A 16,648-nucleotide genomic window follows, 5' to 3' on the forward strand; every position below is an offset into this window, starting at 1 on the left:
TTTCCTTCTAATTCTTACATTTCCTAGGTGGGAAACAGCCAGTTCTGGGGCAGGATTTCCCTCCACAGCCTTCTTTCTCTCCTTGCTTTCACAGCAAGGTAAGAGTACAAGTGGGAGGAGAAAACACAAAGATGGATTTTTGGTTTTTGCTGGTTTGTTTGTTTGTTTTGTTTTGTTTTGCCTGTTGGCCCGTTTGCACTTGTATTGCAGTAAGTAGAAGGAAGTCCATGGTATCTGAATACGCCGTCAGTGAAAGTGGCCACAGGGTACCCGGAGGATAGCTGCCCCCTGGAAGCTTTCAGTTCTGAAGGGATGCAGAAATGTCTTACTGGGTATGAGAAAATACAGAGCTCCTTTGCTGTGCACGGGCTGTGGCTGGAATACCCTGTGTGGGAAACTTGGAGATAATCTCTGGGTTATTTATGACAATCCCAAATGGACGGGGAGTCTGCATTCCAGCGGTGTGAGGGGGGGACTTGCAACTGCAGAGTGTAAATCAGAAAAGGTCACCCATGGATGACTTTGCTGCTTTTGCCCTTTTGAATTTCAACCCGGAATTTAATAGATAGGAATATAATAGGAATTTAATGCTGCTTTAATAGAGCAGGCTAGGCACAAGTGAAAAACAGGCTCTTCTTCACACCTCTGCAAAGTGGAGGAGCAGCCAAGAGCCCTTCCCAGTATGTGTGAGGACAAGTTAAATGTGCGTTTGTCCTCCGGTGGCTGTGAAGGACAAGTGTATGTGAAATAAGCTCAGCCGTGGAAGAAGAGGCTGCAAGTCTGTCGTTTCTTCTTTCCCTCCTCCTCTTCTGCAGGCTACCACAGCTGTCCCCATAAAAACAGGGCTGTAACGAGGACGGCTCTCGTCTTTCTTAATGCAAGGATGAGTTGGTTCATCCAACTTGTAAGGTCAGTGTCCAAATGAGGTAACAAAAGGAGCCCTCTGATTTTTGTAATATGAAAGTTAGAATAGAAAGTGAGACGTGAGAAAACAGAATGAAAAAATGACTCTTTAGGGACAGAACAAAGTCCTCATGTGCCTTGTGCCCTCCTTAACACTGCTGTAGGTTGTCCTTGGGGCTGCATGAGATGTTGCTGCATAAAAGGAGGTGAAGGGAGATGAGTCTGGATCCCTTCTCATTTCTCCCATTTCGAGTTACCCCATCATCAACATGGGATGGATTTGGCACACTCCATTTGCTTGATACCAGACCCATTTTGGTGCCACAGGTTTGAAAGTTTGTTTGATGGTGCTGAGCTTGAAATCCTCAAGCTTGGGGAATCTACATCAGGGAAGATGGTGCTGAGGCTGGGGCAAAGGGCAAGGAAGTATGCAAGGAAGGGCAAAAGCTTCCCCTCCCCGGTATGCCAAACCTTACTTCTCTCCCGTGACATCCTATACAACACGATTACAGCCTCCCACTACCGATTTTCATTTCAAATACAAGGCTTCTTGTTATACCAGCCCAGTTTCTAAGTGGGAAGAGTGTACAGTCCTTTCCTTCTGGCCGTCCTGAGCCTGATGCTGCTCTCCTGTGACACAGGACAAAGCCCTGACAAATTGTGCTGAAACTCAAGAGCGCTGCAGCGCTGCTCCCACTGCGAGCAGTGCTAGCAGGAAAGCAGGCAGCTGCCTAAAGCTTTCTGCTCATTTTGTTCTCCACAACCCCCAGTTTCTTTTAATAAACCGCACCACGGAGTTATGGGCAGTGTGATATTAATCCCAACTTTCGGTTGGAGCTCGAGCACAGCATTTGATCTGCGTTGATATAAGCCAGCCTTATCTCCTGACACCGCTTTTGAGAGGATCGTGGCATTTCACTCACAGCTTTAAAGCAGGAGATAGCATTACATATCTAGTGTCTGATTGATTCATTGTGTGATTGATAAATGACATGCGTATTTCTTGCATGAAAACAGTCCTTGTAATGTGATTCCCTGCGCAGGAATTTCTGAAAGGTTTTAAAGAAAATCTTTGTACTGTACACAGAGGTTTAATCGATCCGTTGCTATTTCTCTGAAATCACCCCATTTATGTAGCTCAGGTTTCCACACAGCACCTTCACGACCCATGTCTTTTGATTACAAAGCACCATTACTTGGAATTTTTTGCTGAAATCATTGTATGAAATGATTTTCTATCTGCCTGTTTCTCCAAGCAGCTGTCTGTGATGTTTTGTGGGGTTTGTCTTTTCCTTCTCTGATAGATGTGAAACAATCTCCTGCTGTAGTGCAGAAATATTTGCAAAACAGAAGATGTTTTAAGGTACTGTAGCATAGCTGGGAGAAACTCCAGGAGTAAAACCCGAGTTGCTTGGCCGTGAGGCTGCTGCTGCTCCCAAAGAGCGGACAGTAATGCTTATTTGGTATTTCAAGGACTTTCATGAATATTCCATGTTGTATATTTGATTGCCACTAGCAGTTATTGAAGGTAGCTTAGGAAATCTCTGAGGTTTCCTGGTGACCCTGTGCAGAATCTGCTTTTGAAGTTCCAACAATGCATTGAATTCAGGGAGTATTTAGGTTAATTTGCAGGTAGCTGTAGCACGAGCAAACTTAAATCAATCCCTGTAAAATGCTTAAGTTAACTGGTGAGTTTCTGTAGGTCAGGTTTTGTCCTTAAGACTAAAACACATCTTCAAACTGATGCTTAAGAAGGGGAGATGATGAAACAAAATCTAGTGGGTAAACCAAACTTTGTATCAAAGGTCATCTCTGAGCTTCACATCCATCTCCTTGGCATTTTTCTAGCAAGCAATCATCACGCTTCTGCCAAGGACATTGAGGCAGTTCAGATACTGGCCTTTCTCTGACTTGGGCATGCTTCCGTCTTCCAGAATGACAGTTAAAATCCTTTCATTCTCAAGCCTGGTAATTGTTGGATCTTATTTCTTATCACTGTTGGATTGAAGGAGAAATTGGTCCCCTAAGGCTGTTCCATGTGTTTGGCAAATGCTGTAAATCATTTGCCAGAACCACAAAAAGGCTTCAAAGACCTCCCTCTCCACCACCCCCTCCTGGAAAGTTTTTTAGTTACAGGTTTGGCATTTTTAATCAAATATGTTTGACATTTTCATAAAATAACTTTGAAAAATTCCATTGTCCTTTAACATGCAACTTAATTTGCCAAGCGAATCCTACGTCTGCATTAGGAAATACTTTGAGTATATTTACTACCTGAGGGTATTACATTTGCAAGCTTTGTTTTTCACAAGAAATACTCTTGTGGCCAAAAAGTAGGTAACAGCAAAGGCAGTATAAGTGCTCGGATCATTTGCTAACCCTGCTAGGAACCAGTCAGGAATAACCCAGGAATTCTGGTGGAGCTTCATTACGAAAATCTGATTGTAAGAGAAAAGTGGCTTAAGGTCCTTTTCTCATCCTGCACCAAGGCAAACAAGGAAAGGCCCAAACCTCTGACTTTTTCCAGTTGTGCTGCTCTCTTCTAGCAGCTTTTCACGTGGAGCCCAGCACAGGAGGAGAGCGCAGGAGGCATCTCAGCCCGCTGGAGCTGGCCGATGCGAACGTCTCAGGCAGAGCCGAGGGCTTCTCACCTGACGAGAAGCAGAGAGCTGATCTCAAAGCCATTGCTGAGAACAGATGTTACTTTCTGGAGACTGACTTCATCTCAGGCTGGCCTGGCTCCACGTCCGTAACACTGCTACATCCCCAGCAGGTGACAAGCAATAAATTGGGCAGAGAAGAATGATGTGATTTTGAGGGTGGAAGGTTATAGCTGCAGTTTATTTTTATCAGGTGTTTTAAAGTAATGGTGGGGAATCCGATTTCACTCTGAGCTCCTTTGTGTACTTCACTCTGCAACGAGCTCTTAGCACGGCACAGGGAGGATTGCTGGATCCTTTCCACATCCACCTCCTTCCCCAGCTCTCAGGCGTAGGGGTGCCAGCGATGGCCGGCTGCGTGGCCGTACAGCAGCGAAGGTGAACCCCCAGGTGGTGGCAGCAGCAGAGAAGCTCCCTGGGTGCCTCTGAGGGCAGTGACCTGGTGAGCGAGTGCCAATCCTTGTCCTGCTGCAGCCTGAGGGGCAAAACCTCAATGGTCTGATGGTCTGATGGACTTTGCCTTAGTTTCACCTGAACTAGTAGGTTAGCTCGTGCTCTCGTGTTGTCTCTGCTGTGATTCCCCCCTAGGAGATACCTGCTGCTGAAACAGTCACTTTTTGCATCCTCTGTTTTTGGAAGTCTTGTAGAACTGTACAAAGAAATCAAATACCTCCACAGAAAGAGCATGGGCTGCATCACCTATGGATTGGCAGAAGCTCTTGGTCCAAATTTCCATCTTCAGTGCAATAGCTGATGATATCAAGCTTACCTTTTGGTCTACGCTGGGTCAGTCCAGTGACATCAGCTATTGCTCCCTACATAATTTATCAATATCCCTAGAACTCCTCCATGCACTAATTATCTTGTCCCCTTTGGCTGTAGCCTCTAAGATGCTATAAGGATGAAGTCACCCAGATTCTCTCTGGGTACCCGGTTCATCAGATTGTAGCAAACTCTTACCAAATGTCTGTTGGCTTCTGAAACCAAACAACTGTGTCTGCATTGGAGCCTTGCATTCACAGGTTTCATAATGCTGCAAGAGAGATACCATTCTCCATCAGGCTTTGTAAAACTCCCTGTTTAGCTCTGTGTCTGGATGAATGATTAAAAAACTCTTACATTTTGCCAAATAATTTGCTATAAAGAAAGATATGTCCAACAAGTTATGCAATTACCATTATTAATCAGCTTGTGTCTTTACAAGATCAAGAGAATCTTATTTTACACTCGAATTTTTAGCTGATGAGCTAGATTCATGCACGTTTTTTTCCCTCCTTTTCAGAAAGAGATGGAGGGGAGTTCATTCTGTCAATGCTTAAAGAGAGCAAATATCCCCTGTTTATTAATTAATAATATCCATCTGGATTGTGTCAAACGATCCCCCTGCATTTCCATGGGTTTTTATCCAAAGAAAAACATTCTGAGCCCTGTTGTATCAATTTTGAAATCGTTGGACGCCCGGCTGTTCTTTCCTCATTTCTAGCACCTACTACTTACAGGACATCAGGAATGCAAGCAGAGGACAGATGATGGGAGGAGGCTGTTTTTGTGAAATCTTCTTTTGATGTGTGGGAACAACCAAAATAGGGTTCTCGAAAGCCACTGCAAGCCAAAAAAATCCTCAGACACTGAACATCTCAAGAAGATGAAAACCTTCCTCCCATTTCCATTGTCCCTGGGCTGAGCTTTTGATCTGACGCAAGAAATGTGGTATGTGTCTGAAGTTTAGAAAGTTTATGCTGGCAAATAGAAGAGGGGGAGTTGGGTTGAGTAAGCTGGGACCGAGCTTCAGGCACGTAACACTAATGTCCCTGCTGAGGGCCCTGCGCAGAGGAGAGCCAGGCTTCGAGCCGCGGGAGAAGGGCGAGCGCCAGACGCTGTACAGAGGTGAGCCCGGTGGCTCTGCGGGGCTCGGAAAGCCCAGGGGTGACTTTTGCAGGCAATAACCTCTGCCTCTGGCGCTGGCCTGCGAGCTCCTGGGCCAGGGCAGTGCGTCATCCCTCCCGCGCTCCCTTCGCCTTCGCACGCCGGCTCCTGCATCGGGCCCATCTCCCGCGGCGGTGCTGGCAGGGGACGCGGCCCCAGCGTTTCAGATCCTTCCAGCTTTCTGACCCAGTTCAGCTGCATCTGAGAGGTGGGGTCTGGAAACCAGAGGCGAGCCCTCGTCTCATGCTGGTGGGACCTCTGCTGCCAGAGGCTCTGGTTCAACGCGTCCATTTCGGCTCAGATTTGACTTTTCGCTTCTGTACGTGCAAAAAGACAAAAGCCTGAGTGCTTTGCTGACTCGAGGCCATCCTTCCCCCTTGTGCAATGCCGTGCAAACTGGGAGGAAAGGTCTTCGTGTCTCCTGCAGCAATCTGCCCCTCTGCCACCACAGGTGCTGCTCCTCGGGAAGTTCCCTGTACCCGCTTCTGCTCAGTTGGGTGGGCGACTGTCATGATCCTTGGCATCAAGATACAAGTCTTGGTGTCATTGGGGTGTTTTCTGCTTCCACTCCCCTTTTTTTTTGTAATAACATTTGCATTGCAAGTAGTAATAGTAATAGACATGGGCACTGCTTGCAGTGAGGATTCCCAAGCAAAGCTGTGCCTTCTTCAGTTGGTGTTAGCCTTCTGTCCACCTCAGCCCTACTGACGAGCAAACACCAAGACTTTAATAATGGGCCTTTAATACATTGCACATTTTGCTAATTTGCTTTCTGGCTGTGAGCCCCTGTGGTATCATTTTCCAGCAGTTTACTCAGAGGGCTAGAAACTTTCTTTTTTTGTTTAATGAAAGTGGGAATTCTCCTCGAGTCCCTTGACTATGGCAATGGCAGCTTTAAGAAAAACAGAACGTGACAGAGAATAGATGAATGGCTCCAATGCTATTGTAATAACGCCGAAGGACCCCGGTTGTGCTGTGTGCTGTGCTAGCTTATAAAAGGACACTCCTTGCTGAAAGAAGTGTGTATGCTTTGAGATTCTGAGTGTGACTAAATCCCTCGTGCTTCTCCTCCTTCGCTTTGGCTCCCTGGATCTCACGATGTGAGCTGTCCTCTTGCTGTTTTACATCTTCTGGGCACATTTTCAGTCCTGGTCATAAAAACTAGAATTTCTCAGCAATTTCAAGTCCAGAGACTTCCCAACCTCTATCACTTTGTGCCCTGGGAAAATAAACTTGTTACGATGGCTCGAGCCCCGATGACCATGAAGTACACACAGTCAGCATATAAAAGATCACACTACATTACTCTGTGCACGCCTTTAAATCTTTTCCGGCGTTTATCAGCACAGCGCTCATTTAAGCCATGTTTTTTTAATGAAAAGGATACCGTTGCCACTGTTTAGTGTTGATTATGTGGTAACACGTTTTTATTATCACCCATAAAAATGATTTGGAGCTGTTCCACTCCAGATGCAACCTTCGGCCGAGCTGTGCTAGCTCCGCTCACGCTGCCCCCGAGGGCCGCGCACCCCCGCAGCCTGCGGGTCTCTGCCCAGTGCTGCTGTCGCTTTCATGGCACCTCTTCCTGCAGCACCGCTGGGCCACGATAAAACACTGCCCAAGACAGCCCGTGTCGGTCTCTTCCCCCCAGCAGGAGCACCCTAACCCTGGCAAGGCTCTGGCCCCTCTCATGCACCACCCCAAGGTGTAGTTTTGCCTCTCCTGCTGAGTGTACTTTGGCAGCGGCATCCAGGTATTTTGCTGGGGAAGCAGGAGAACCATATAACAGGACAAATTGATTCAGAGAACGTCTTTAATGCTCACTTGAGTCCCACGTCAATGGGAATTAAGCACGCTCATGGTAAGGCACATGGCTGAGTGTTCATTGAACTGATAGCACGTTTCCTTCAAAGCCTGAGAAGTAAATCACTGGGTGAGACACACCGAACTGATTCCTGCCTTGCCTGGCATCAGAGAAGCCTGTTGGATGGAAGCAGGGCTTGCGGTGGCCTCATTCCTCTTTGCCTTCTTATTACTACTAAAGCGAGGCTCTGGACCCATTAATAAAGAGGAGGAATTTTGTTTGTTTGCAGCAGCTGAGGTATAGCTCCCCTGCACTTAAGCTAGCTCCCAGTTTAATTAGTTTCTGATTCACCCCTGTCAGGCCAGTGCATTCTGCAGGAAGTTCATCATTCCTGGCATTGCTGTAATACTGGCTCTCACCAGGCCTTGTAATAAATAAGTGATAAACCCTGCAATAATTGCAAGTTAAAAACAAATGAGTGGAGCCAAGTCACTCTCATTTATAATTGCAGTGTGACTTCATTATGTAAAGATGAGCGCAGCATGTAAAAGCTGAAACTTCTAGGGATTTAGTGGAAAGTTTGAGCTGATTTCTCTCTTATTTCCCTTATCCGTAAATCAGTATTTGGGTAGGTGGTTTCCAATCAGGAAGAAACAGTGCAATAACTAATCACTTGGTGCACTCCCCAAACCGTTTCCCAGTGAGTTTGCTGGTTAGGTGGCATGTCTGCCTCAAAACTCTGGTTCTGGGAGCCTCAGCCCTGCTCCAGGATGGGCATCCTGCACCCGTTCTGGGCAGGCAGCAGGGCTGCTGCTGCATCCCAAGTGCTGCTGATGGGGTGATGATGGCTAGCAGCAAGGTGATGTCTAGCAACTGGGACAAAACTCATTTGCAGCAGAGCGTGAGGGCTTGGCAATCCAGGCCACTGGGCTCAGTGGGTTGGTAGTTGAAGGAATAGTTTTGCTTTTGCAAAAGACATCTGCAGACTGCCTCGTTATGCCGTCCTTGATTAGTGGCTGGGAAGCATACAGATTAAAATAGAAAAAATACTTTATAAAGAATCGCATTTTGAGAAAGCTCTGATAAAAATGTTGATTACAAATGGCAGTGATGGCTCCCGCGGGCTTCACTTTAACTGAGGTTGTCAGCGGGCAGAGTCCACCTGCATCTTCCCTCCCTCCACTTCTTGGGGACGTGGAGGATTTTGCAGCCATGCTACAGCCTCATTTCCAGTTTCATACAGGCCACCAGTGGCTGGGGGAGCTCAGCTCGATGAACAGCCGTCTGAATTGTACGGGGAAAACGGGATCGCTTTGCCAAGGAGCTCAGGTTGTAAATGGCCCAAGGAGCTCAGGGACGCACGTTGGGATGGGGATTTATTTGAAGGTAGTGTGTTTACAAGGTATAGAAGCAGTTGTGAGTTTTAATAATATCCTACTACTGCTAAGCAGAGCTTTTTGAGGAAATTGCCTCTGTTTTATTTGCTCCCAAATTAAAGCGCTTCAGCTCTTTAAAAGCTTCACATTCTCTGTTTCGTTTAATTCATTAAGCGTTTGTCCTGTGGCCTGCAGTCAGCAGCTGTCCTGAGGCACCTCAGGCTGCCACCCAGCACATCCCACAGCCCCTCACATTGTTCCAGCTCAGTGATTTCTGATCCGACTTCAACCTAGCAGTGAGAAGCTGTGTCGTCCCCCCAGCTCTGTTCCCTGGGTTCCCGTTCCTTGCTGGGGACACAGCTGCACTGGAGGCTGAATCTCTGCAAGCAGCAAAGCCCTCTCTAAGGAACCTCTTGCAATGTCACCCGACTCATTTCTGGGGTAATTCTTGCCTCTTTCAGAAAACCAATGGAGCTTTAGCACCAAAACCCTGCAGTCTGTGCTGTAGAGTTATCCACAGCTCCTGCTGGCAAGGAGAGGAGTTTCAAGACCTAACAGAACTGAGACCGTGAGTGAAACCATCCCGCTGACCTTGTCTGACTTCTCTGCATCCCCTACCCAGATCCTCCTGCTCGAAGCGGCGGAGCGAAGCCCCCCGTTAGAAAACAACCTGCCAATCACCGGGACGACAGCCACCTGGTACGATGACTTGCTGCCAGACGCCTTTCCCCTGCTAAATCCTGGGACCGTCCTGAGGAAAACGGTGGGACCTGCTGGTAAGCACGACCTGCTCTCTGCTAAGTTGGTCAGCCCACCCTACGGTTCCTGTAGGGTGCCTATGAAATAGGCCGTGCTGATCTGACGTAGTGTTGGAAGCTTCACAGGAGAGGGGTCAGAGGGAAAGTCTGCCAGCGCCTTCCCTCAGCCCTGTAAAGGTTTTCTAACTCTAAGGTTTACTAATGGGATTTTTTTATTATTTTTTTTGGCATGTTTGCTGTCATTGGTGTGACCCAACAGGGAGCTGTTGGTGCTGTGGGATGAGTACGGGCAGGCAGCCTTGCTGACACAGGTGGCTCAACCTGCTGTTCGCTTTGCACCCTCACCATTGTACCTTTGGCCAGGCTGCAAGTGCTTGCTGCAAGGTGGGATTGTGCTCAGCAGGAAAAGCGCCTTGTGGAGAGGCAGTGAGAGAGCTTTCATCCTCAGCATTAGGGTCAGAACCATCATTAGTTAGCCCCAGAGCCACGGTTCCTCCAAAGCAGGGGCTGTTCAGTCTGAGGGTTTAACAATGCCTGTGTCCCTGTGGATCTGAAGGCCTGGACAGATTGAAACATTCCAGAGGTAACTCCAGAGAGCCAGCAGGGGAACAGGGGGACCATTTGTGTTCACCTCCCGAGCACTAAATGCAGTGTTTCCCCATGGGGAGTTGTGTGAGGCGGCAGAGGACTGGGCCAGGGGTAATTCTTGCTTTTATTAGGAGGAAAAACTTTCCCATGAATAGCAACATCAGTTGCACTCTGCATTATATTTTTTAAATTTGCCATAAACACAATGGGCTGTTTTATGATCCCTCTTGTGGCATGAAAAAAAAATACACTTACAAGAAATCTCCCTCTGAGCCCACTTGGCTAGACAGATCACTACGCATTGAATTTCCTTGACCTTGGCATTCTCAATTCAAGATCCCTGCTCTCTGCTTCCAAAGCCCTGTCTGTCAGTTGCTTTGCTTGCTCCCTGAGCAGTTCTTTATCCTCTGTAGGGCCTACTTTCCTTTTTTTTTTTTCTCTTTTTTCCCCCTTTATTTTGTCAGAGCAGTTTATTATGGCAGCCCTTCATGACTGCAGCAGACTTGGAGCAACCAACATAGACCAGATGTCGTCCATGTTTATAATTTGACAGGATGCCACAACATGGAGGGAGGTTCACTAACAATATGTTCTGCAAAGTATTTTCAGAACCACAGTGACGGCTGCCAGGAACTGAATTAAAGCAGTTTCCCCCAGTGTCCATTATGTGCTCGTTCTGCCTCCTCCGTGTCATTTATTTCTGCTCTTGCAGTATCTCTGCACCTGCAGTTCATTGTACTGAAGTCAATCTCGCAGAAGCACTGACGACTCTGTCCCTTCCACTCAAAGTCCTTTCCTCTCAGAGGCTCTGTACACGCGATAACCTCCTCCTGCTCAGCAAGCAGCAATGAATGCCATTCCCCCAGACTTTTGGCAGTACTGCAGAACACAACAATCTCTTGTAGCACTTGCATTGGGTTGCCTCCATGGCCCAATATCAGCACCCTCTACCCCGGCAGTAAATCCAGGTAGCTAGTGAGCACCTCCAAAAGCCACAGTGCTGTTGTCTGAGCTGTACGTGAGTGCTCTGTCTCCTCAGCCAGGCTGCCAGGCTGGGTGCACAGCCAGCTGCAGGCGTTACAGCCCTGCCTGCCTGCTTCCATCAGGTGTAGTCCTTACTCATTGTTGCCCTGTGTTTTTCTAGCCTTGATTTATTTAACCTAGCGTGGAATAACAACTCCAGCATAATAACTGGGAATCAGGCATGCACTGAGGCGTTTCAGGTCAGGGCGATGTCTTTCAGCAATTAGAAGTAATCAGTTAAGTTGCTTATTGACATGTAATTGCCTCCTCAGTGCCCCAGCTGAGCTCTGTGGACTTGAAGTGCTTGCTTTGCTAAGGAGCTGTGGGGATGTTTCACGGATCAGGGTTCACACTTGGCTTCCTTCCCTCCTAACATCAGTTTGTATCTACAATTCAAAGCCAGCCAAAAAATGCACTGGGGATTCTGGTGAAATGTAGGGAATTTCATGCAGTTGGCGTAGGGTGGTGGGGACTGCCCCTTTTTTCATGATTTCAGCATGGTTCTGTCACTTGCTGCTTCGGGCTCGCCCCAGGTTCACTTGCAGTGATTGCAGACCTCAGGAGATCTTTCACTACGTGTGATCGTAGATTAGGTGGAAGTCACACTCGAGTGCCCTGTGTGATTTGGGGTTGTGGAAAGCTATGCTTCTGTCCCTCCCATCCCCTTCCCCCGTGTGTTTTGTGAAATACCGCCTGCTTTGCCCTGCTTCTACTCTTTCAGCCAAAGCAAATCCAAGTCCCAGCTTGTATGCTGCCAAATTTCTAAACCCGATGGACTGAGGGCAGGATCTTGGTGCCTAGCACAAAGACGGGTGATACGGACTGGCTGCTTTGAACAATGAGAGTGTTTCTGGATGACCTTACAGCTCCGAGTTGGCTGATGCCTCTCCAGGCTGAGGTCCAGGAAAACTTGCTACTGTTTCTTGGGGTAGCTGTTTCTTTTGTGAGTGGCAGGGCTGAGAACAGACAATCATTTAAAAGCAATCAGAGCTGTTGAGACAGCTGCACCGCTGGCCTTTCTGATCAGCTTGTTAATCAACAGGATATGTTTTACTGAGAATTAAGAAAATATATATGCTCTGCCTGAGCCAGTTGGCAGCAAAAGACCTAATATTTTATTTTTCTTTTTTAACCCTCACCCTCTTAATTAGAGCCTAAAGGACACAGAGGTGCAGAGGAGCAGCTAATACCGCAGGGTAAGTGAATGGTTTCTGCTATTTCCTTTTTCAAAGCACAAAATGTTGCTGTGCCCGGTCCCGTATGTAATATATCCCAAAAACAGAAGTGTTCTGTGGCCAGGAGTCCTCAGGTATTCGGCACCTCACAGATACAGGGGCTGGATTTCTTCTTTGGGTTTTATTTGATCACGGGAGGCAGCACAGCAGGTTTATCCTCGTGGAGACGCTCGGTTCCCCCGGCACATGAAGGCTGGGAAGCGCTGCCCGAGGGAGAGGCAGTTCAGTGATGGACACATGGCAAGAGGAAATGGGGCACACTGAATGCAGGGTGAGGGCACCGCTATTATCGCTGGGATCGCCTGCCAGGGGCACTGAAAGCTGCTGGCGATGGTCAGGGCATTGATTTGCTCTGTTTGGAGAATAACGTGCTCCTGTCTGTATAGACAAGACCTCGGGGAAGGAAGGGGAACAGGTGTTGTGTTGCAGGTTAATGTCAGGGCCGGGAAGAAAATCCAGGTCTCTGCACATCTTATTTTGTCACGAGCAGTAGCATGCTTACCCTCGACCTTTTTTTTTTTTTCCCCTTGGGTTTTTCTTTCATTTATTTTGGGAAATGAATGCTTTCCAGGGGCTCCAGCTCTCTGAAAGCAATGAATGTCACTGCAGCAGAGCTGATTTATGCCAGCTGAAGATTTGGCCTGTTCGGTTTTCCTACCACTTTTCCCTGAATCCATCCCTCTTTCTTCTCCATTTTGCACTTGTCTCTTTTATGCTGGTAACACCATTTGTCACCAGTATGAGCATTTGCCTGACACGTTACTCAGTGCTGCTTCTCCCAGCCTTTCCTTTAGCACTTTCCACCTTCAGGGAAGTAAGTGCCAGCTCCTCTAAAGCTCCGCTGCTGCAGCATGATTGAGGATGCTAGCAGCAAACGATTGCTCCTGGTCTGCAGAGGTTCACAGGATTGATTTATAAAGGTTGAACTGAAGGATTGAGTCTGACTTACATGACTGAGGAAACGTTCTGACCCCTGCTCAGCACCCCAGTGTGTCTCGCTTGCAGAGCACTGTTTCTGCTGTTCTTCCCTCTGTGCTGGGAAGGATTCGCTGTGCTAAAGTTTGGGGGTTTTGGTAGGGTGGAAGAAGCTGTTCACACTTCTCTCAGCTAATGGTCTTGCTCTGTTAAATGGGCTCCCGATCACCTGCCTGAGCTTGCCAAGTACAGCATCTGCTGTGTTGGGTGGGATTTTAACCCAGATCCATTAAAAGAGCCTCTCTATTCACAGAAAAGTCTGCAGTTTTTGCAGCAAGCAAACTGATGCAAATGAAAACCTTACCTTAACTCTTTGTTCAGTACTTGTATTAAATTAGACCCTCATTGATAACAGAATAAAACAAAAGTACAGGCATGTGCTCCCACACATAACCTTTGAAATCTCCTTTCTTCAGTCTGTCAGGTTTCACCATGGATTAGATATGGATAGATTTCATTTTTGTAAGAAAAATATTTTTAGCCATCTCTCCAGAGATGCAAGATGCAGAGATGGCAATAAAAGAACAGAGGAAGGGGAATCTTACAAGGGGTCTGGTATTTGGGATTTTTGCTTTGCTCTGAGACAGTTTGCAGACAGTTTGGATAAATGTCTGGGGGAACACAGTTTTGGGCCCGAAGTAGGCTATCCCACACCTAGGTTGGAAACTGAATCCAAATGTTGGAGCTGCAAATCCTGTGAGCCTTGTTTTTTATTATGTAGCCTTGTTCCCTTTGGGGCAGCCATGGAGGAGCTAGCTGGCCAGCTTTTCCTTTTCTCCTTCTCTCCTTCCATTCCCATCCACCCCTCTCCACTCCCCATTTGCCACGGATTCTCCTGGTGCTGGTCTTGGAGGGGCCAGTACCTCTTCTCATTACCAGGGCTGGGGAAGGATGCCGACTAAAAATAAATCACAATTTAATCTGTGCTCTGCTGGGTTATGCTCATACGTAACACAGAGACTAAAACTTGAAATCTGAATGCACCAAAACTTGGATTCAGGTCTTCCTCTGGCTATGGAGCTTATGTCTGCCACCACTGTCAAATACTCAGAGCTAGACCAGAAACCAGGAACCTGTGACTCTCCCAATGCTGTCAGCTAATGTCTTTATTGTAACCATTAACCACCTAATCGGAGTAGACGGAATAACTCGCACACCTCTCTGAGGTATTAAAGGCTTTAAGGATGTTTGCCCAGTATTTAAGTATATCTTTGTAAGGCAGCTACTGCCTCTGTGAGCAAAAGACTCAGAGTGTTTTTCCGAAAAATACTGTAAAATTGCCAAGTGTTGTTTCTATTTTGATAGTGTAATGGAAGCAGCACTAAGGGTTTATTTATTGTCACCAGAAATAGTCACTTTCAGGTTACAAACACTGCCTGCACCTCTCTCAGGCTTACCGGGGGTCTGAGCCAAGGGGCTGCACTTACTGTAAGTGACATTTCCAGGTGGGATTGCTCAGCACCCTGCTTATCGGTATAAATTAATAACATCTAGTTACTTCAAAAGCGTGGGTGCATTCGTTTCTGTTGGGAATGAAAAAATGTTTGTGCACAGCGTGGTGCACTCAGTAGATAAATGAAAATAGGGGAAAACAAGGAGACATCTGTGACGCAGAATCTCTGGGCGGTCCGTGTATAAGAGCCAGAGCAAAAGGGAAACAGGGTTTGATTTGCTTTTGTGAATATATTTTGTGTGTTTTGATACTTTGGGACTACTGTGGAGCTGACAGACACGTCTGGATGGCACTTGCAAAGGGGAGCTTCAGGGACCGGCCAACCCAGAGCTGCTCTGACCTGGTGAAGGGGCAGCTGTGGGTTCAGGTCAGCTTGGACCCAGCTGGAGGAGCACATCCTGCTGGCTGGTGGGGTTGGACCTTGGGTGTGGGGATGCTCCTGTGCCTCTAAAGACTGGAGGAAGAAGAGAAGCAAGGTCCAATCTGGCTTTTCTCCCCTATATACTGGCTGGCTCCTGCCACCAGAAACACCCCATCTGCATTATCTGCACCAAGCTGCATTCTCCCCATTGCATCTGTGAGTCCCTCGCCTCTGGTTTCCAGGTTGCTAAAGACCTTCCAACCTCTGTAGTGTCCTAGCCTCCAACTAATTTCCTCTCTGAACATTTTCAGGGCTGCCAGGACAGGTTGGTCCTCCAGGCCCGGTTGGACCAACTGGGCTTCCAGGACCGCCGGGACCAAAAGGCGAGAAGGGACAACCCGGCGAGAGGGGCCCAGCAGGGCCACCAGGTAAGTCCCAGGGGATGGCAGTGCCAGCGTGCTGGGATGTATTTCACTTTGTGTAAATTGTCTCTGCAAATAGATCACAAAAGGCTGGGAAACACACAGTATTGAGCATCTTTGGTTTATATTAAATCCATTCCTGCAAGTCCCCTGGGCACTGAACTCAGCCAGCAGCCCTTACAGTGGGTAAGCAGCTGCATGCAGACCTATGATGGTCCCTGGGATTTCCCAGAAAGCAGAATATCAGGATCATGTTTCCTCATCCTGCTCGGGAGCTGTGAAAACCCGTCTGTGATCTGTCGGCCTTTGGAGAAGAGCATTGCCTGTTCAACCTCCTCGCTGTGTGCCTGTTTTAACTGCCTTTTTTCTCCACCATTTGTGTCAAGCTGTCAGATGCCAGAATGTCAAACTAATGATGCTATTGTACGTTAAGGGAAAAGGTTACGAGGCCATTTTTTCACAGTACACTTCGTTTCTGAGCTCGGAGACTTTCTACATCCCCAAAATGTTCCTAAATCTTTTGATGAAGGTGATACTGTACAATAGGTGCCAGACCTCAGCCTCTGAGCTTTGCATGTGTTTCAAAGACTGTGCCTTGTAAATCTGAGCTCAGGAAAGATTTGAAACTTGGAGCATGCCTTAAAATGTGAGAGCAGCCTTGAACGGTTTTTTGGCATTTTCTGGCAACCCATCAATGGCTCAAGTCTGGCCAAGGATGTGTCTGCTTTTTGGTTTCTCCATTTGCAGCGAGAGCTTTCCAGTCCCAAAGGAAGCAGAATAGATTTGCTGCTGGACTGACTGAGTTTCTGGTGTTCGTTCTATGCTTTTCCTGGTGGTAAGGTGACATACAGGTGTACGTGCAGGGGAAGAGAAAGAGCTGTGCTTGCTTTCAGGCCTTGCTGCCTTTAGTTTCTTGCTGAGCCTCAGGGAGAGGCGAGATTTTACTCTTTGAGGAATTAAACTTTGTGGCACCTTTGAGCCAAGCAAGGCTGTCTGCTTTGCAGAGGAAGAAGCCAAAGGGAATTAGGAACAGCTTCCCAATTTTCCATTGTTTTCCCTAACTCACACAATTGCAGGTCAGAACAGAAACCCTCCGTTTACTAATAGGGCAAGAATATGCTGTGATAGTCTCAGGCCATCGTGGGACCAGATGAGAGGATATCT

At 47.4% G+C, this 16,648-nt stretch overlaps 1 protein-coding gene across 12 annotated transcripts in view; it reads left to right on the forward strand.

Annotated features, from left to right (window-relative positions):
• The window catches only part of COL26A1 (collagen type XXVI alpha 1 chain), a 187,168-nt gene that overhangs the window by 144,884 nt on the left and 25,636 nt on the right, over positions 1–16,648 (forward strand). For all 12 annotated transcript variants that reach the window (XM_084493557.1, XM_084493551.1, XM_084493559.1 and 9 more), the window contains 3 exons: positions 9,292–9,445; positions 12,190–12,234; positions 15,374–15,490. In XM_084493557.1, the coding sequence (XP_084349683.1) occupies positions 9,292–9,445; positions 12,190–12,234; positions 15,374–15,490 (316 nt within the window). The remainder of the gene's footprint in view (positions 1–9,291; positions 9,446–12,189; positions 12,235–15,373; positions 15,491–16,648) is intronic.

The sequence above is a fragment of the Aythya ferina genome (assembly GCF_964211825.1).
Source record: "Aythya ferina genome assembly, chromosome: 19".
NCBI lineage: Eukaryota > Metazoa > Chordata > Aves > Anseriformes > Anatidae > Aythya > Aythya ferina.